The sequence below is a fragment of the Astatotilapia calliptera genome, chromosome 18 (assembly GCF_900246225.1).
Source record: "Astatotilapia calliptera chromosome 18, fAstCal1.2, whole genome shotgun sequence".
Classification (NCBI taxonomy): Eukaryota; Metazoa; Chordata; class Actinopteri; order Cichliformes; family Cichlidae; genus Astatotilapia; species Astatotilapia calliptera.
This window is the reverse complement of record NC_039319.1, coordinates 22,701,558-22,723,272: the sequence shown is the minus strand read 5'-3', so window position 1 is coordinate 22,723,272 and position 21,715 is coordinate 22,701,558. Positions and strand designations below refer to the sequence as shown.

Sequence of the window (21,715 nt, the reverse complement as noted above, 5' to 3'; positions counted from 1 at the left end):
TCCTTCATTAATATTATTATTAATATTATTATTGTTATTGTGAGTGTGGGGGTCTGACTGATGACGGTAGGAAGACGATGTTTATTTATAACAGGCTAGTTCTGTTTGTTTCATTAAACTGATCATTGATGGTTACATTCAGGTAAATTAAATGCAAAGATGCTGACGATGAAGGGAGAGAAATTAAAAATTGTTTGTTCGATGCTGCTTTTATTATTATTAATATTATTTTATTATTATTAATATTATTATTATTTGTGATGGCGGTGGTCTTACCTCCTGTTTCTGTAGGTTAGGATGGGGGAGGAAAGGACCTGTTCACGTACGTAGTCGAATGTATGGACAGACAGTGCAGTTGAGATGTCAACAGACATGAAATGTGAATAAAAGCCAAGTGAATTTCAAACTAAATCTCTGTGTTTCTCTTCTTTACTTCAGCTCGTAAACTGGGCCCGAAAACAGCAGACTGCAGGAGCGTTTACAGTGCTAAAGTCAGCCTAAACACATCTTACAAGAAAAAAGGTGAATAAATAAGGTGCGAGTCCGTTGGGTCGACAGTTTCAGCATCTTTAATTGCATCTCCGGGAGCATTTTATCTCCCAAGCAAGGCTTTGGTAGGCAAAATTGGGCTGTTAAGTATTTAGCTGTAAGTTCTTGTCAAGTGTGCAGTTTCCACTTGAGGATGTAAACGGCTAATGCTGTACTCATCAGCTCCTGCAGCTGTAAATACAGCTCACGCTCAGCCAGAGAGAGATACCGATGCCCTAAAACGTCCGGAGCGCAAACACAAACATTACCGAGGCTCACTGTGGTTTTAGGCGTCATATTTCCGCTGCACAATCTGAAATCAGACTCCCACTGAAACATCATTAGGTCCAGGCTCACCATATCTCAGCACACAGGGGACTGTTTTGGAGATCAATAGCAGACAGACCATGTAATGATGCTCCTGCGTCATCATCCTGCCATAGATGGATCCAACACTTAGTTTAACAGGACATTGTGTATCCTTAAACACACACTCACAGACTCTTTATGTCTAACAGAAGGCAGACCATCAGCAGTTTTATCTGCCTAATGAGTCACATGAGCATAAATCTTGCTCAAACTCCACAGCAGATCTGGTAATCTTGTTTTTAATATGAGACAGTAAATTCAAAAAGACATCTCTGTGTGTATCTTACATTCAGAGACAACAATGCTTTAATTTAAAAATATATACATTTAAATTGGTGGATGGTTAACATTGTTATTCACTGCATCCTTGCAGTTATCAATAATTTTAATAACTAAAGTAAATCCCACAACCTTACTTAGACTGGCCTGGGGAGACTCACCTCCTTCATGGAAGTAGAAAATATGTGAAATGTTATTACAACAACAGGCACTTCTCCATGATGGATTATAGACAACAAGCCTTCCTTCTACTTTTAGATTTTTCACTTCAATCTGCCCCCAAAGAATATCTTGCATCTCTCAAATAACACAAAAGTCATTCGAGATCAATTCACACAACAATTTCAAACTTGTGTAGCTTGGAAAATGACCTCATATAAATATCTCCAGTTCCACGTCTGTGCTCTCGCCAAGTGTCCGAGCAAAAAGTAAAGCAGCTTAGTGAAATGTATGGTGTGACAAAAATCTGGAGAGCACAGCAGAGGCAAGCATGAGTATCATGTCTTCGGTAGTAAAATCCTTTTAGCTTATACTAAAATAAAATATCTGACCTTAGAGGAATACAGTGCCTGCTGTATCCAGTCTGTTCAAAACATTTGACCCTCATGCTCGCTAAAGCAGAGAATTGGCAACAAAGCTGCTGTTATTTTCTATTCTGGGACTTGGGCAGGAAGCAGAGGTGTGAAAAGGGTCCGCAACACAACGCGCCTTTCCTTTTTTCCTCCCCGAGTTAGATAGTTTGGCCTCGGAGTGGCGATAAAGACCAGGAGAGAAAATGTTTAAAGTGGAGAGCTATCTGAATAAACAACAGCGACATCCTTCAATATTTTGCTTTCCTGTCATCAGTTTTTAGATAAAAAAAGGGACTCGCTGAACAAATGTGCTGAGGGAAACAAACATTATGTGTTGCCAATGTAGCTGAGCGAGCCAGAGCACTCATCACATAAAACTGTTATGACTGTGACCATCTGGGACTGCATGGGCTGTTTTGGCTGTGGCGCTACAGTGTTTTTCAGTGTGCTCATACCAGCCCTGAAAAAAATCAACACAGAGAGACAAAGAGAAGAGGGAACTCCCACTTTGCCTTAAAGCAAGGAGAATGTTACTTCTTAGCCAGAAGAATAATAATTACGTGCATTTGCACTGCAGCCTCTCATCTACCCCAGCAGATCAGCACACACGCAGCGGTCCATTAGTGAAGTAAAAAACAAAACAAGAGGACAGGTTGAAACGCGAAGGAAAAGAACAGGGATGAGAAACAGGACCCTTTGCCTGATAACAGGGTTGATGGTGTTGCTATGGTGTGTGACACACATACGAGGGACTGTGTGCGTGCAAGTCTGTAAGTGTGTCGGAAAATTAGTAGGCAAAGCACAGAAACACACACATACTATATGTCCGTAGTTTTTCCAGCCAATGCTGGAACAGTCCAACAGGATGAAACTGTGTTAATCCTGTGTTTAAATATCCTAACCCATTCCAGAGGGTGTGTTTGATGTGTGTCAGAGCGTGACAGTTTTTGTCCACTTGGTTTCATCCCTCAGTGTTAAAGTTGCATATCTTGATCATGAGTGTTAGCATATCCTTGTCTTTGGATAAATATGGGGAACATCCATACATCCATCCATCGGTTATTCAATTCCACTCTGGCCAGGTTGCCGGGGAACAACAACATTAAATTAATTTACAGTGAAAAAGCCAATCAAGAGATCTACAGACTATAAAAAACAACAACACATATTTGCAGTAAAAGAGCTGAACAAAGTCAATAGCTATTAATTGTATTCTGGCACCTCTGAGGTCCATTATAGTGTTATTGAACATGCGGTGCTCTTCAGTTAAGAAGGCACATTAAGCTACTAATTAGTCAATTGCATTTCTTCATCCTCAGGGATCCAGTGTGTACAGAAGTGAACAGTCAGCAATACTGTGAACACCAAGCCAGAACAAAGCTGCAACTCTTTATATGCACAAGATCTTAGTGTTTAATAGATCCACTTTAATGAGTGCCGGTCAATGAAAAGCTCTGTGGGATCACCACTGACTGACCACACGCTGAGGCTTCTGAACACTTCTTGCAAACTTCAAATTAAGAGTCATTTTAGGATGCTTATGAGACATCAAAGCGCCAATGACAAAAGTTAAATATGCTTTAGTTTAGGCTCACATGTGTGAGCCTAACACGAAAAGTAAGGAAATTTGTGTTTGTGCGATTATTTCTTTGTTGTAGCAATGCTTCTTTGCAATAAATCATATTCTGTTCCAAAGCCTGTTTATTTCACTTAAATGGTCCCACATTTGTTGAGCAGCAGAGTTGAGTATGCAGGTTGCACCCATGAAAAACTTGCCAAATCTTCTCTGCCAAACAGCCTATTTTGCTGCTGAACCTTGTTTTGAGCTTCTGGTTCCCACCCGGGGCTGACTATCAGGCGTCTGATTAGCACCTTTTAGTCAGCGTCTGTGAGCATGGACCCTGCTACAGCAGTCAGTTGTTGTCTCCTCTAAGCATGCCACGTTTGACTGATCTGGATAGAGCCTGTAAAATAGGCCAACTTCGAGCAGTGTTATTTGGAGTGAGCCCAAGTACCATCTCCAGATTGAAGAATGAGTTCCATATAATGGACGATGTCAGAGACGGGCTGCAGAGTGGCCGTCCTAAGAAGACCGAATGGGCAGTCTGCCACTGATTTGCAGTTAAGGTTTGTGGGACAATATGACCGACGGCTCTCTACGAAGCAGCTCTGGAACAAACTTCACACAGCCAATGTTATATTCAGTAAGGAGTCCAGATTCTGCCTACAATAGTTGGATGAAAAGGTTAAAAGGTGGAGAAGACGCAGAGAAAGCTATCTTGATTATGCACTAATAGGTTAACACCTTAGGTGGAGGAAGTGTGACGGTGTGGGGCAGCATCTCCCTCGCTGGAAAAAAAGGCTTGTGTGATCAGTCTGGGCGTGCTGTTTGTGCCAAACTCTTGAAGAATGGGATGTCATCCCACAGCAGTGTGTGACCAAGTTGGTCACCAGCATGAGTAGACTGTGGCAGGCTGCTGTGGTGGTGTATGTTTGTCCATATGCTACTCAGGCCCCTTTTTGCTAAATGAATCCATTTTTAAAATTGCCAATATGTTTCTTGTTTCTTCAGACTTCAATCACCCAATCCATTAAACGACACCGAAGAAGAGTCAGCAGCAGAATAAGCTGTTTGGCATTGGCAGAGAAGATTTGGCAAGTTTTTCATGGACACAGCCCACACACTCAACTCTGCTGCTCAACTCACAAATGCATTTGTCTTACAAATGTGGCATCATTTAAGGGGAAATAAACTGGCTTTCCAACAATATAAGATTTACTGCCAAGAAACATCGTTACAGCAAAAACCAAGTGTGAAGTTTAGTTACATGTACAGTTTGGCTTTCTGCAGGAAAGCTGACAAGTGGCTGTTTGTTTCATTTTAAAATATTGCAAGATAAGATTAAACTTACAACCTGTTTAACAGCGCATAAATTCATATTGGTATGTGTTCCTCTTCATCAGCCAACAACCGTGCATGTAACAGTTTTCTGTTTTTTGTGGAGTTTTCGCAGAACTGATCTCTCAACGTGCAGTCATTGGAAGGTGAGTTAGGCCTTCCACCAGCAGGGGGCAGTAATGCTTCACAGTTGTGAGCTGAACCTTGTAAGATCGGTTTGCATGTATTTAGTATGTATTTGTATTAATGTGAGATTTGGCAGGGGGCGAGAATAAAGAAAAAAACAAGTAAAAATGTTGCATTGGGCGCTTCAGTCGATTTCTTTTCTTTGTGTACAGACTGTGATCAGCTGACCTGCTGCTGCGCTGACATTTAGTGCTCTTTGCGGATTTAGCCAGCTGAAGTCAGATATAAGTAGATGTTACATGAGCTGTATGACTGATTCCCAACTCCTGGATAAGACAAAGCGACTATAAAGGTAACCAAGATGATCGGATCAGTGTTACCTTACACTGAGCAGCTACATCTATATTTTTATATACAGCATAAACCTGCTCTTGTTCTCCAAACAGCTGTTGTCCTGTGGCACAATCATTACATCATGTTCAGAGCTGTGTCTCTGAACATGTTGCACACCCCAGGGCAGCAGCAGCAGTCTCCCTCGCTCTGGACACGCACAGTGATTCACAACTGTTGTGTTTTCAATATGTCCCAGTTGCACAATATTGCATCACTGAATGCACACTATCCCAATCAGTGAGAATCTTTACCACAACATTTAGCTTTTTCTAATTCAATAAAAATGAATATTACACGAGTTTAGATTAATATTTATCTTTTTTTATGAAAAAGTAAGAACAAAACAAAAAACAAATAAACATTTTAATCTAAGAAATTGATCAAACAAGCAGCTGTGAAGCCGAGCTGTTTAGGGCAAGGCGCTTTTGTTTTTGTTGCTGTAGCGCCCTCTAGTGACCAAAGGAAAAAGCGTTTTCCCAATAATGGTGCCACCACTTTTGTGACATGTTGATATTGATATATATGACATATTTGATTAAATCTCCAAAAAGTTATAAGAACATACATTCAATTTCATTTATATAGCAGCAAATCGCAACAACAGTCACCTCAAGGTGCTTTATAGTGTAAGATAAAGACCATAAAACAATATGAGAGAAAACCTCAACTAACAAATGACAAATGACCCCCGTTAGATGTAATGATTAAATACAAACACACAGAGTGAAGAGTTCAGTGAAGAAGAAACAGTCGGTCCCATCATAGTGTGCTGTTAACTGTGCCTGTGCCTTTACTACGCATATGAAAATAGAAACTGTGAAACCTGAAACTCCAAATTTAAACAAAAACGGGCAAATAGCTCAAAGGTTAGACAATAAAAAGCTTCAATCCTTTGGTGAAACTAGAGTGCTTAAGGCAGAAACATGAAAAACAACAGAAAGGAATCAGGAAATGGTTTGACTAATACGAGTCTGATAGAGGATACACCATGATGATGAAGGAAATAAAGGTTAGTCTTTGCAATTACACCTGCACCCGCTGACAGAAACAGAGAGAGGCTGACAAATTGTTGTAGCGTCAGCTGAGTGCTGCACCTTGTGGCACAGTATGACCCAGCTGTTTTGGCACGTGGGGTCCTAAAACGACTGAATATGCAGAAATAATCCTTGCTAATAATAACCTGCTATGCACATACAATATGTTCTGGGCAATTATATGAAAAACAGTCCAGTGATTATTTTAAGGGATGAAGACAAGGATCATTTCAGGATTGTCCCCCCTCCAAAAAACAGAAGATGCAGGTAAGTGATTGAAAATTCAAAGTTCCCCCCAATTTATTTTGGGACCTTTTAAAAACTCTTGTTTCTGGGTTTTCAAACTGCTCACCTCGTGCACGAACCATTTTGCAGATTGAAAATCTATTACACAGAGCATCTTCCTTCCTTTTGGCTCAGAGGCAATTTGAATAAACACAGTGATTCCATGTGAACCCCACCTGCCTGTAATGAAAACAAATGAAACACACAGGCAGCCTGCTCCAGCATGATGCATTCATGCAGCTGGCCAACACCTACAATGATAGCTCATTAATTATTCAATTTATAAGCTGCTCGACACACACACACGCGCACACGCATGCACACACAGTGCACACACAGTGCACATCAGGTCAGGTGTATAGCGTAGAGACAGGAAGGAGAGCTTTGTAGAGTCTAAAACAAGTCTTTATTGGTCAATATACAGGAAGCAGTGGGATGACCACTAAAGAGAGAGAAATCCCAACCACAGAGTTTACAAAAAGAAAAAGAAACTGATATATAAAATAAGTGTCTTGAACATTTTTACAGGGTTTGTTATTATATGTAAAAGAACCTTTTTTTAATCTTTAATCTTCAGAAGCATATTATGACAAAGAGGGAGGGAAAAAGGAAACAAGGCAGTTATTTCACAATGATGACATCACAACCACAGGCCAACAGAAGGAGGGACAGGTGAGCAGGACACATAGTATCAGAGAGCTCAGTGAGAGAGGTCGTCATAGATACTGTCCACACACGAACGTGTGACCGGTGCTTTCCTGTGAGCAGAGATGGGAATGTCACGGTTTCTTTTAGCTTTTAAACAAACTGGAATTTAATTTTGTCAGAGTGAGTGTTAATCAGTAATGACGCCGGTACAAAGAGGAATGACTGTAAGTGAAGTATCCACTTCTTCTTGTAGCTGTGGTGAAGTTGTGCAGGAATGTGGATATACTGTATAAGCGCTGCTTCTTTTCTCCTAAATTTACCACCGTTTCTGTCAACATCTACGCACGACTTCAAACGGGCGCTCCGACAACTTTGCACAATGAATTTACTTTCCTTTACATGAGGGATAAAAACAGCACGCTGATATCTGTGGGTGTCCTTTGCTTTGACATGAAAGCCTGTGTTACAAGCTGCAGATGTGGACTTCTGCAGCCAGTTTCACAGACGCGCCTGTTGCAACTGAACAAAATAGGAAAGAAAATCCTACTTTGTTGGTTTTGCTAAAGGCGAGATCCTACAGTATATAACTCATTATAAATTGTTGGCATCAAAAGCTATTTTATTTGCTCAAGGACGCTGTACACAACATTAGACATCACAGCGGCCTGACTCTGAGACAAGTCTAACTAGATAAACTCGTGACAAGTTAGGTGTTTGTGAAACCGGCAGGTCTAAGATGAGATGCTACTGACTGATAGATGGGAAGTGCAATGTATATTGTTTCTGGAAAATGATCAATACTAGGCACTAAAGTCAGGATATTATAGCCTGTTCTGCATCAATTCTATATCTGTCTCTTATATCTGGAGTACCCCTGTTTCTGTGCACCGATCCTTTATGGTAGGTCCATAATTGCATAGAGGACTCCCTTTACTATGGATAAAACCAAAGGAAACATGGGGTCATAGTGGCAAACTGCAACATTTCTGTATCACTGCATGTGCTGAGTAAAAACCAAAGTTAGCTACTCCTAAACAGTAAACATTTGGGCCACAGCACGGATAGATCTGGCACACACACACACAGATGCAAACAATCAGCTTCTAAGCTAATGGAAAAGTGACTGTTTTAGCTTCAAGATAATCCAAGGAACTCAAAGATGAAAGATTCCGTTAAAAAATTGATATTTCTACTTTGTTCTGTACATGCAGTAAATCAGGACAAATGTGGAATGTTTCTCTTTAGTGTCCAGGCCACAGAACCACAGACTTTAAGGACATAAACGTGTTGTGGTTGAGAAGAGAGGAAACACAGAGAGAGCACAGCTATGTCATACCTACTATCAGGGCCATGGGAATTCTACGTAAAGATGTTACAGATACATGAACTAGCTGATGCGTAGATGGATAGACCTTGCTGTTAAATTGATAAAAACAATCAGTTTGATGGATAAAAGATTTAAAAGTAACGGAGGATACGATACACATACTGAACACTGGGATAAAAGTCAATTTTAAGCTTGTGTTTCGTATCAGTGTCACATCATTTAAGATCTGGCTCGTGGCTCAGAGTTTGGGACTGAATTTATAATGTGCCCACATAATAAATGACTCGACTGTGCTTGTTTGACATATTTTTCTCTGCTTTACTGGTTGTGACGTGAATAATGATGCACACACAGACAACGATTTCCATTCAGTCATACGCCATGTTTGACTGCGTCCAGCAGGGGGAGATGTTACATTAAAAATGACAACATGGGAAGATTCGAAGAGTATTTTCCAGCAACAGATTGTAAATTATTTCATCAGAGTGTGTGTGTGTGTATACCTTTACAGAGCATGAAGGAATGTCTGGTTGATACGTGTGTGCTGTGTATTTTTATGTGTGTGTCCGATGAGAATGTGCATGAGCGTGTGTTTGTGCACATATGTGTTAATGTTTACATGTTCGTGATCAGTATGTTATGGAGGAACTGTCCCATCCGAGTTTCCCCTTCTGCTTTCTCTCTTTAGCAGCTTCTCTCCCTTCATCATCATCTTCCTCTTCATCGCTGTTCTCCGACTCAACACTTGTCACTCCTCCCACCAGCTCTTCCTCCTCCTCTTCTTCCTCCTCCTCATGTTCTTCTTGCCTTACCTCATCACCCAGAGCCTGAGGTCCTCCTATGTTCTAGAGAACAACAAACAAAAATCAGCGTATAAACGACACAACTGCAGGTACGTTCATACTGTTAACAAGTACTGTGGACATTATCTTCAGTCTTCCACTCTGTCCTTCTTCTAAAGAAAATACCCTGATAATGGCATTAAATGCTAAACCACATCTTTCAGAGTTACCTCCATGGGGTTGACAGTGATGGTGAGCGCAGAGTTGTCCCACTCTTCCTCAGCATCTTTGACCTCATCTTCGTCCTCTCTCGACCCTTCCTGATGTGTGGCGTGGATCCTGTAGACTCCAATAACCACGATCACTACCAGTGCTGCGATACAAACCACGATAACAACTGTGGCTGCAGGAGGTGCCGATCCTGTAAAAAACAGTGATTAAAGTAATTATGCACACACACACACACACACACACACACACACACACACACACACACACACACAATAATAATAATAACAGTGGTTTCCTATGATACTCATCGTTTCCCTTAAGTTCTCTAACGATCCTGTAAAAAACGAATGAAAATGCTTTACATCGGAGTAACAGAGTACAAGTAAACTAAATGCTCATTAGAATCATAAATTAGAAATTGCAGTGGGGCCACAGTAGTGACTGAATGTACAATTTTGCTATTCAACTGTTTATTTACTGTTATGTTATCTATCTTATGTATCTTCTTTGTTAAACAACACAGTTAGCTAGCTTGCGTACATTTATCAAACACTTGGTTTTTATACTTTTAGCTATATTCCAACTGTTAGTTTTTACATTAAACTACCTTCCTGATCAAAGCTTTCAATCAGTTGTTTTCAGATTAGTTTAGCTATTGTGTCCATGTCCTCCCCTCCAGCTCACGCAGAAGTACCTCACGGGGGAACCTTATTCCCTGGTTGGAAAACATCTCTTGTTTAAAGCGAGTTCTTCCTTTCCACAGTGACCAACTACTGCTCAGCTTTTATCCTTTCTTCCAGGACAGGATAAAAGACAGCATGTCTCATTCACACAAGTATTTTTCTATATCTAAGTGCTTTCTATCTATCTCACATCGGCACACATTCTCACTCCAGTGAACACATCAGCAGCAAATGAGTGTTCACTACTTTAATCAAACCACCAACCTTTCAATTAGTACACGACCTGCTCTACCTCCTGAGAAACAGTCACCCACAGGCGACCGTTGTTAAGGACCAGCGCTTTATAAATGAACTGGACTCTATTTGTGTCTTACCTGACATGTGAGAGTTGAGCGAGTGCATCATGAGTGGGTGATGGACGGGTCTCATGTACTGGGGCTGGACAGCCATGTGATTGGCGTGCTCCACAGGTGCCGAGTGGTGAAGAACACTGACCTATGCAGAACAAATAGAAGACGAAACAGGGTAACATTGAAAGATAAAACAAATAAACCATAAAAATAAGACAGAGACACTTGGTAGATAAGAATGTATATATATCAAACTCACCTCCAAATTGAACTCGTTGCTGGTGTAGCGACCGTTGAGCTCCGAACAGGTGAGTCTGAACCTCCTCTCACTCAGATTGGCTGGTCGCCAGTTCCTGTAGCGCACTTGCCTCAGTGCCTGCTCATAGTGAGCCATGGAGTCCACACCTTGTAACACAGAAAAAGATTTATGCCTTACTAATATCCAACACATGTCATGAAGCAGAACTGCATATTGGCGACATAAATAAGCCTGTAATTAAACGACAGGGACATGTCTCAGGGACCTTTACATCTTTCTTAATGTATGATCGTCTGACTGCTGATTAAAGGGCACGCCATTTTCCAGATTTTTCCCTAAGATGAGACTGCAGAAGGTCACACAGCCTACCATAAATTGATATTCCAGAGGTGGAGTTGGTGGCATCAAGGTGTTTTCCCAGCAGAGCACTGTGTTGAATCTCTAGACTTTCTCTGTCTGGATTCAGTTCTTCTCCAATTACCAGAACATCACAGTAGTCCAGATTGTGCATTACCTCCATCACTCCTGGCCTGCGGGCTGCATGCACGCACACAAAATCGCACAAGTGTGAAAGTGTTTGAAATGATAAGATGTCAAATATCCAACACATATATGGTCGAATATAAAACACCTCAACAGAAAGAAAAGCAAAAGATGATTGTAAATTAACTAAAGCATCATTAAGATGCACATATAAGCTGAGAGCATCTAGAACAGCCCACTCACGTCCACCGAAGCCATCTCCCTTCATTACTGTGCTTGTGATGTGAAGCTCTTTGAAAGGTGCCACACCCAGCGGGCCCCGGAGGTCGCTGGCAGGCCTGACGAGTCGATTAGATCCAGCAATGGTGATTCTCGGTTCACTGGGCGGCAGCACCATAACTACTGCCTTGATGTCTGGGATGGAGAGACATGTGTCCTCTCCGAAACACCTGACACACACACACACACACACACACACGCACACACGCACACACACACACACACACACACACACACACACACACACACACACACACACACACACACACACACACACACACACACACACAGAAGAGGAGAAGAAAAGGTTACAGGGTAGGACAGCACCTGTGTTGCTGCCTCACTGCTTACGTCTCTTGATTTCACTGCGGCGTATTTGCTTTTGTATAATTTAAGTACCGCAGCTCTGAATTAAAGGCTCAGGAAGCGACAGGGACATTTCTTTATTCCAACTGAACCTCACACACTGCAAACCTATAAGCACAGCAGGCTAACAGTAAAATAGCAAAAATAAAAATCTTAAACCATAAACAGTGCTAGGTTTGGTTGAAAATATTGTTTTTGTGTTCATGATGTTGAGAAAATATGTTTTAAAGGCCTAAACTTTTAGGGCTAGATAAGAAAAAATGTATCTGAAATACATTTCTGAGGGCACACACACACTGATAGCGTTCAATATCACTCCTTCAATTTCCAGCTTCAATCTCATCATCCTTGAAAATACTCTTCATGTACTCTTCCTTCAAATTTACCCCTACAACATTTCACTTCTGATGTTACTGTGAAGAAGTTTCAAGGCACCCCTCATTTCTTTATATTTTACTTCAAACTTTAAGGCTTTCCGAAGGTCTTTCAAAGTTTTTCTTTGGACGTTGGCTGCCTGTTCACTCATTTTCAGTCCTTATACAAAGGTACCAAACTCAAGGGATGACCCAGTGTTGTAATAGACAACTTAGTAAAGAAACAATTTAAATTGCATCTTTGGGCACTTTGTTACTAGCAGCCTGACACAAACACATATTTTGTTGCCATTTGTTTAGTCGACTCTACAAAAAATGTCAACACAGTCTGAAATAAAATCGTATTTTTTGTACCAATGAAGTGATTTCCAAAGAGCTGTTAGCCAAGTGCTTGACATATCTTGGCGTGGGGTGCAGTGTGTCAAGTGGAAACAAAAGAAGTGGCACACACACCAAAAAAAGCTAGAAATGGTCTCAGTGGAAGAAGCCATTCATAAGGGAGGAAACAGGAAGAATCATCTAAACCGAATGCAACCAACATCCAAAGAAGAGCTTAAGAACTACTACATGCTTTATTCCCATGTATGTTTGGATCACTGCACTTTTCATTGTCATGCCCATCTTCCTAGCGAAATATAAAGAAATAAAGGGTTGGCTCTAGACTTTTGCGTAGGATTGCATGCAATAAAACCTCTTTTTAAGTGCTAATGTATTTAGAGCTTTTTAAGATTATTTTAATTTCAATAATAATAATTTTGGGGCTGTAAGAAGATTTCTGCAGTGCTAATAGTGCCTGCCCATTTCACACCAGTATGAAGAAAAAAAACTAACAGTTCAAACTTAGAAATTTATGCATATTCAATCCCTCTTAGCGAAAAACTGGTTTAGAAAATACGTTTTCAGGGGCTTTAAGTGGCCGCTGAGGTGGTTTGTTTGTGCAATCAATTTCTACTAAGGCATCATAATTGATTACCACTTCTGAGGTTTGTTGGATTGCCAGAACAGGCTGGCAACAAAAAAGAAAAACTGGCAAGAATACCAAATTCTCCATTGAGTTTGTTTTACCCACTCATCAAACAGGCCAGCTGCTTTATGAAAACATGTACAGTGCATATTAATTCAAAAGATTTTCTTTCAGTTTTTCCTGTTAAAAATCATTTCCATCGCTTTATCACGAGAAAATCTTTTCTATTCTGGACAAAAATTCTATGAAAGGATGTGAATTTCATTTTTATGTCGGTTTTATTGTGTTGTAAGTAGATTATATCACTATAGAAAAACCCAGTTTCAACTGGACTTAAGTTGAATCGGTGTGATTATGAAAGCGAGCAACAATGAACTCTCACCTGCACATAAAAACATCCCACCTACGTATAAAGAAATGAAATCCACAAAAGGGGATGTTAGCTTTTGAGGTCTCAGATCAATCTTGGCTTGTTACCTGCCTTGACCACATGGCCTCTAGTGCATCACTTTGAAATTTGTCCGTGTGTGTGTCCTGGAAACAACACTGCTGTGGGAACTACTACACAGCAGTGTGGTAGTTCCCACAGCAGTGGGTACAACCGCTGAGTACTATTTCAGTCTGTTTGTGTGTACACTGTCAGCGCGACAAGGTTGCCACCCTTCAAGAAGCAGCCTCCAAGATGGACACAGTCCAACTCGTGGATGCTAACAAAAGGGTGCCAGAAATCTCAGAACTTTACACCCCTGTCCAACATCATTTTTAATTTAACTACACATATCAGGTGTTTTTGTACCTGTTGTACAGGCAATATTTTAAAGATGGATATGGCCCAAGAAAATGTTGATAAGCTACTTATGCTGCCAGACAGGGCTTGTGACATGGAGCAAACACCCGCGGCTTTAAAACAACACAACGTCTTAAAGAATTTTCTGAACACTGTATGTGTTATGTGACTACATATTGTTGTTTTTTTCCCTATTCACGGACTGCGGATTCAACATATCTGCTGAGTGCAAAGGCGGATCTATCTGCCGTTATCTCGAGGAGCGCAGTGAAGTGTTGTCAGAGTCAGACAGCCTCTATTGTTGCTCCTGGAGCTCGCCTCACTTTATCGACCAGCACGAAGCTGATTTGACCCGCCTGCGTTTGCTGCTCAACAAACGAACAGGTGCTGCATGGCTGTGGAGACAAGACGTAAGACACGTGAACATGTACCAAGCACTCAAGCTAGACACAAGTCTCTCTCTCTGGGACAGTAAGCAATATCTATATATGCAATCAAGCATGTTGCATTCAATGTGCTACAGCTTAGTGCTTTGAGGCAGATCGGGTCAGACATGAGCCCCGTAGAGGAAATCCATATCAGTACTGGGATGTAATAATGATCCGATAAGAAACGCAGGAATGAGTTAGTCTCAAAGTAGTAATTCAAACATGGGTGCCACTTACAATTACCACTGAAATCTTAAAAAAAAGACATAATTCACTATTCATTATCGCACAAGATAAAAAAAGATTATTTGAATGTTTCGTCTCAAAGGGAAAGAGAAAGTGAATTCTCTGTGAATTTGTTTAACAAAACCCTCAGTTGTATCTTTTTTAGTTTGTTAACAGTTAACAGTTGGCGGTGCATGCACACTATATATATATCATACAGGTACACATCATCTGTCTTGGTCTATGCACGGGAAAATAAATAATCAGCCTACTACTTGTCTATTCCATCAACTACATTTAATATATAATGTAAGGTTTCGGTCTAGTGGTGAAAATATAGAAAATATCAGCTCACCAAAAGCCAACCGAATATGAATCCAAATTCATGAACACGTTTGTCTGTTTGCAGTACTGGGAAATAATAACATGCAGGAGATTTCTGGACAAGTACTTGAAAGAGCGGCAGGTTGAGTGACTGGCATCATCATCCTGAAGTGCTGCTGCTACTAGTGAACAAAGTCAATTTAATCAAGTCAAATCAAATCAAAGGCAGAGATGGAAGCACAAGAAGAGAGAGGGAGAGAGAAGAGGGAAAACATAACAAAATAGACTCTAGCAATATGGTCTTTGCAATCACCAGGGACAGCTGGCCTGCTTATTGGTTTAATAGTTTTTACACTAATGATCCACCCTACGCCATCTCACTGAGAGCTCGGCTCTGGCAGCTGCTTTGCTCACCACTGTTTCTGTTTGTAGCTGTTTGCATTGCCTGTGACCACTACCCATCTTATGCTGACCACCTTCTTTAAACATTTTACGTTAGATTTCTGGGGATTTTCACAAACATTAAAATGTCAGAAAGAGTTTAAATCTTAATGTCTAAAGAAACAGGCAGAAATTAAAAAAGAAAACAAAACGCAGAAGCATTAAATGTGCAGCTGTTCTGCACATCAAACAGGTCCCTAAATCGCTCCATTACACACTGAATGTAAGGACGGCTATCTAATTTTAACAGTTGCAGGGGGGCGGGCGGCGTGTTGATGCTGTGGTTTGCTTTTGGGTAGAAAGGTTTTAGGTTCGAACATGCTGGTCAGCTCATGCCTTTTAGTGATGAGTTTGCTTGTTCCTTCAGTGCTTGCATGAATATTTTCCTTTTCCCCATTGCAGCTGGGATAAGCTCATTAGGCTAATGTGGGGTGACATACTCCAGTATGTTATCTAGCTAATAATTATATAGCCTGTGTACTGAAAACTACAGAGGTGTGATTTCCACTGCAGGAAGCTAAGCTAATGACCAAATCACTATACATGAAGACATCTCAGGACAAGATTTAATGCTTTATGTTATGACAGGCTGTTTTATGTCTCCAGTAAATGTTTGTGCACAAAACATCCTGAGTATTCCTCCTCCATGAATAAATCTGGTCCCACGAGATTTCCACAAGATGTGTGCGTGCTTGCACAGCGAGTACCAGTCTCTCAAAGTCAATGCACCCCTGAGCAAGATGTTAACTCACAGTACTTCCAGCAGAGCTGCTCCAAAGCTGAGCTCCTCAGTTATGAACAGGTGCACGAAAGCTGGATGTTTAAAAGCCATGGCGTGTGTTTCGTCTCTTAAATAGCTGAGATAAAAACGCACTGTCAGAGTAAATGTGCACTCACTGTACTGTAGTGGTGATATGCAGCCGTCGGAGGCCTGGTGTGGGGAACTGGCGAGAATTGATGTAGGAGACCTTGGTCATGGCCGTGTTGATGCTGTCCACATCTTCTCCTTCCACCACCAGCACAGACTGGGCCGGGTTAAAATGAAACTGGGAAAAACCAACAAACGACTTGTTCTCATTCAGATTCAAAAGTAAATCAATAAGATGATGAGTGGAGGTTTTATGAAAAAGCATGTAGATGTGGACGTCTTAAATTCAACTCCATTATATTCCAGAGATGGAAATGAAAGCGCTTTAACTTAAAAGCGGCACATAAATAAGTTATGGTGCTTTCCTTCTTCCTTTTAGACCAATGCAAATGCAGTTGGCTGTTACTGCGGAGAAATAAGTTGAATGAATCCATTTTTTCCACGCACCTTTATGTCCTTAGCGAGGCTTTCAAGGGAGTTAATATCAAGACCTTCTTTGCAAGCCTGCAAACAGGAGATAACCTTCTGGGTTTCGATGCGACCCGGTCGGATCGTCAGACCCGACAGGCTACCACGGAAATACTGAGTGAACCTTGGGGTTGCTACCTCACCACCTAGTGGGGAAGAGAGAAGATATATGATGTATGAGAGGAGAAAGAAGAGAAAAGAAGAGGAAAGTACAGACGTAACAATATGGAGAAGAAAGCTAAGTGAAAAAGGGGCTAAAATACTGAAAATGTGTGTGCTTTTCTAAGGAAATATACAGAAACCATGGAGAGCTATTTCTCTCAAACTTTTAGATTAAAAGAAAAACATGAAAAAAAATTACATCAGCGCCAGCATGAAAAAAAGTACTTTGATTACTTTGAAAGGAACATTGCTCTTTAAATAGGTGTTTAAATAGGTTTAGGTACAAATTTTTAGGTTAGGGATGTGAAATGTACACATACATTAAGTGCTGTACACTCTAGATAAGCAAGAAAAGCAGACATCATGACCTACAGAATATAGTCTGCAGTATTCAAGGAAACATCGCAGGACGCAACAGAACAGCTGATTTTGACAGCTTGTCACATTGGATTTATGACTTTGACAGATGGTAGTGTGAGTTTGACCTAAAATGTTCTGCAACTGCCACAGCCGGTGGGAAATACAAACTAACCATTCATATAAGCTAAATAAAACCAGTAAGTGGAAGCCAACACCTTGGCACAGTCCTCTGTGTAAAAGGTATCACAGCAGTACAGGCTGTGGAGGTCTGTCAAGCCCTGACATCTTCTTAAGAGTGCACTTTTTTCATATGGAGAGCGTAGCAGATTTTCCTGTCAGCTCTGCCCCGTGGTACAATTTTACCACTTCTTATGACAGGTGTAATTTCCATACAGGTCTAACCCCCCCCTTAAGGTAAATTACTTCCTGCCTGAGTCTTTCAGGCCAGTTATGGCTTACGTGTTTGAAAATTCTCGTAAAAGGTGACAGCTCCTCTTAGAGTAATGCAAAAATGGTGGATGTCGCTCTATTTGTAGTTCATAATAAACCGAGTGTCACAAACAAGTATGTCACAGTAGCAATGAAATATTTACACAGTCTTTAATTGAATTGAATAATTGAATTTCCATTTCTAGAATTTGATCATTATTATTTTTACTGAAACATATTGATTTTATTTTATCTGGGAAAATGACTTAACTTGTTTATTAACCCAGACAAAAACAGTGTATGTATGAAGTGGTCCTCTACTGGTGCTTCTTATTCAGTGCTTCCCCCCCTTTTCGTTTCCAACTGAATATAACTTTTTAGCATTGCAGAATACTGACTCAGCAGTTTTGTTATTTAAAGTTGCTCACTCGTTTAGCAGAGCTAGGAGGTTCTCCTGGGACAGAGCTATTCTGTACAGAGGCGCTCGGGGGAATTGTAGACAGACACTGCAGATGATATTCAGAACTAGATGGCCTGCACAGGGCTGCAGGCATCTACTCCCTCAGCTCAGTCAGTGTGAATCATACAAGGGTGTATACATGTGGAGCTGAGAGAGAATGCTCAGCAGCAGTTCCTGCATCACATATTGTAACAGAAAATGTATTGTTGGTATGTGTAAGAGGAGGTCTGTATGACACGATGTTCTGACTTTATCTTTGAAGGTAGAAGGTTAGTTGAATAAGTTAAATGAAAGCAGACATGCTTAAACTTATAGATTTTGTTTCAATTAACCTAACGACAACCAAATCAATAAACCTTTGATTGATCTGGATGTCTTATATGTCTGTGTGCTGTGCTACCTCAGACTTTAGTCCAAAAACAAACAGGCTGAATCATTAGTGTTCAATTTTTTATAGATGACATAGATGAAAAAACACTTAAAATTATTCCCCAGTTATCACAATTCTACACTAATGTTTCACATGAAAAAATACAAAAACTACATGCAAAAATCTTGATCCACCTCTCATTTCTTTACATTCTGCAAATGGAAAATGGACAACATGTGGAGCGATTTGCAAACAAACATGTGGATGCAGTATATCAGAGAAAAAACAGAGCTTTGGATGTTGGCTGATTGCACTCTGCTTCAATAATGTTGAGATTTGAGCTCTAGGGAGGCCAATGTATGACTGATAATAATCCATTGTATGTTTTTCTATCCAACTATGCTTTTACTGTACTGGCAGAGTATGGGATCATTGGGCATTGTCATAGTGAAAAATTCAACTTTTGCCAATCAGATGCTTTCCAAACGGTGGATCAAAATCTGGCCGTAATTTGCTGTGTTTTTATCAATTTTGATAAGATCTCCAACACTGCTGGCTGAAATGAAGCCCCAAACCATGACAGAGCCTCCATCGTGCTTCACAGACTTATTGTTGTAGCTCTCTTCTGACAATTTATTGGAAAAATTTTGCTTTGGCTTAATCGCTCTGTAAGACCTGTTGCTATGTCTGTTAAGGTATACTTTTACCGCATTGACGGTGTGAAAGAAGTTGTTAATAATCAGACAGCTTCAAGATGGATCAAAATTTGATGATACTTTTCTCAGCACCATTGGCTGAATTGGCCACAAACCACAACAGAGCTTCCACCATGTTTTACAGATAGCTGTAGGCACTCAGACTCACATTTTTGAGCCAAAAATGACAAATTTGGATTCATTCACTCCATAAGACCTGTTTCCACTGATTTTCTGTCCAGTTCTTGTGTAATCCGGCATACTTCAGCCTTTTCACCATTTCCTTTCCTTAAGTACAGCTTCTTGACAACCACTCTTCCACTGAGACCATTTCTGATGAGGCTTCAGTGAGCAGCAGACAGATGAGCTGAAGGGCCAGATATATCTCACAGGTACTGTGTCAGGTCTTTTATTGGATTGCCCGTCCCCCTATTTCTCAGGGATATGACTTCCAGATACTGGTCATCTCTTTTAGACAGTTTTTTAGGCCTGCCACTTCTTCTTTTGCTATGTTTTTATAGTTTTGTGACACTTAGTAGATATATCACAATCTGTGTCTACAGTGACACAGTGTTCCTTCACATACAAAAAGCAATCTAAGTTTATTTTCCATACATAGGTGGACTCTTGTTGTTCTTATAGTACATTTCTTAAACCCATACACTCAGAGCAGAGATGGTGAGGATTGTGCATTTTGGAACACAGGTAGGTGTAAGTGGGAGCAGAGAAGGCCTAATTTGCCTGTCTATCATCTCCCTTTCTTTCTACCTGTGTAAAGGTTTTTCATCGCCAAGACATGTTTTCCTGCAAAATGACATCCAAACGTGCATCTATTTTACATAGATTTGCACAATCAATCAAAACGAAATAAAACAGAGAAGAGTAGACACTGAAGAGTACAATGCCAGATACTATAGCTAGCAGACCTTGGATACATGAGTTGTGACATTTTGGAAGATCATTCAGAAAACATTTGCTTAAAAATCCTCAGGAGAGATCTCCAGATTTCAAAGACATACTCTGCATTAAATTACACATTTGCCCTTGGACTGATGCTTTTAAGCAAATATGTTTCATTCCTGTCTCATGTCCCATTCTTGTTTTCTTTGTGATTCTCTTGCATTTTATTTGGGCAAACTGACTCATTAGCGCGCTCTAGGTCAATGCATGCGTATCAACATTAGAAAATGTTTGAATATTTCAAAAAACTGGATCTTGTTTGACTCTGTTGTCCTACTCAACTTTCTCTTGAAAGGCACACACACTAATCACACCAGTAGCCGCACGCGTTTCATTCACTCTTGTTTTGCTCCCGCTGCTTCGCTGCCATTACTGCGACACCTTGAAAGAGCAGAGCCATAATTAATGTTATTAGTTACAACTGCGCGTTTCCTATTATGACGAGTCAAAACGAGAAAGGTCTGGTGGATTACCTCCAGTCCAAGAATACATGTTTCTTTGCTGCCTTCTCAAAGGATTTCAAAAGGAGTACATTATGCTGCTTTCTTTTGATTGATGCCTTTCATTTCCCACATAAAATCACCCCACGCTCTTTTTAAAGCTTCTTATTTGCTAAAATTTCTGAATACTGTGAGGGCTGCTTAAAAAAGTCCACACCCACGGCCGTGTCGCAGATTAAATGAAATGGGACGGCGAACTCACATTTGCCGTTCAAGCTCAACGACAAATTAATGCCACAGAAAACTGTTTAGACCCAACAACAGCCAAACCGTTCTCTGGGGTTAACCTTGTAAAGAAAACAACACGCATCTTCTTTTTGCTCTCGGGGCAGTGAAAAGTACAGTCTAAATGCCTTTTTATTCCACATGTCTCATCATTATGTTGTTGATTGTGGTGAAAGGGAGGATGGAGAAATGAGAGACTCTGAAAGGCAATCTTGCTCGCTAATGGCCTGCAAAGTTATCAGTTGCGGCTTAGTGAAGCTTAAAGCGGCTTCATTGGGATGTAATAGCTGGCAAAGTTGTCCTCCATTCACTCTAGCTAATCCTTCCTTCAGGGCTTTCTCTCACAATCAGAGATTCATGGAAAGAGGCGGCAAGAGAGGGCTGTATGAAGCAAGGAAGAAAATGATGACGACAGAAAGAAAATTGCAATCAGGCACAGGATGAAACGAAATTTAAGCAGCAACCAAAATGCCATCAGGATTGAAGCGTTGGATGATGCTGGCAAGGGTTGTGAATGTGATTTAGGCAGGCAGCAAGAAAAGGATCACTACTGTCTCTTTCTCATATGAAGCACTTTATTTTTGTAATTATTCAAGTAATAAACATGACAGCAGGGTAGCTTTTATTCAGTCCAACGCGATCTCTGCACGCTCCCGTTCCCTGTCGCTGGAAACGACGGCGCAGAATTTCCTGTTTGATACCCGCTTGGCTTGTGCCACAGGAAACAGCTCGCAGGCCGGGGATGTAAATGTTAGTCTCTTTATTTATTTTCGCCTTCTTTC

The 21,715-nt window shown here is 40.7% G+C and overlaps 1 protein-coding gene across 1 annotated transcript in view; it reads right to left on the bottom strand.

Moving 5' to 3' along the window:
- Window positions 1-6,861: 6,861 nt before the first annotated feature.
- Window positions 6,862-21,715, bottom strand: part of LOC113011309 (calsyntenin-2-like) — a 154,377-nt gene continuing 139,523 nt past the window's right edge. The window contains exons 11-18 of the mRNA XM_026150793.1: window positions 16,752-16,918; window positions 16,334-16,482; window positions 11,492-11,697; window positions 11,135-11,302; window positions 10,766-10,911; window positions 10,531-10,651; window positions 9,473-9,663; window positions 6,862-9,305 (exon numbers count right to left, since the gene is read on the bottom strand). Of these exons, the coding sequence (XP_026006578.1) occupies window positions 9,090-9,305; window positions 9,473-9,663; window positions 10,531-10,651; window positions 10,766-10,911; window positions 11,135-11,302; window positions 11,492-11,697; window positions 16,334-16,482; window positions 16,752-16,918 (1,364 nt within the window). The 3' untranslated portion in view covers window positions 6,862-9,089. The remainder of the gene's footprint in view (window positions 9,306-9,472; window positions 9,664-10,530; window positions 10,652-10,765; window positions 10,912-11,134; window positions 11,303-11,491; window positions 11,698-16,333; window positions 16,483-16,751; window positions 16,919-21,715) is intronic.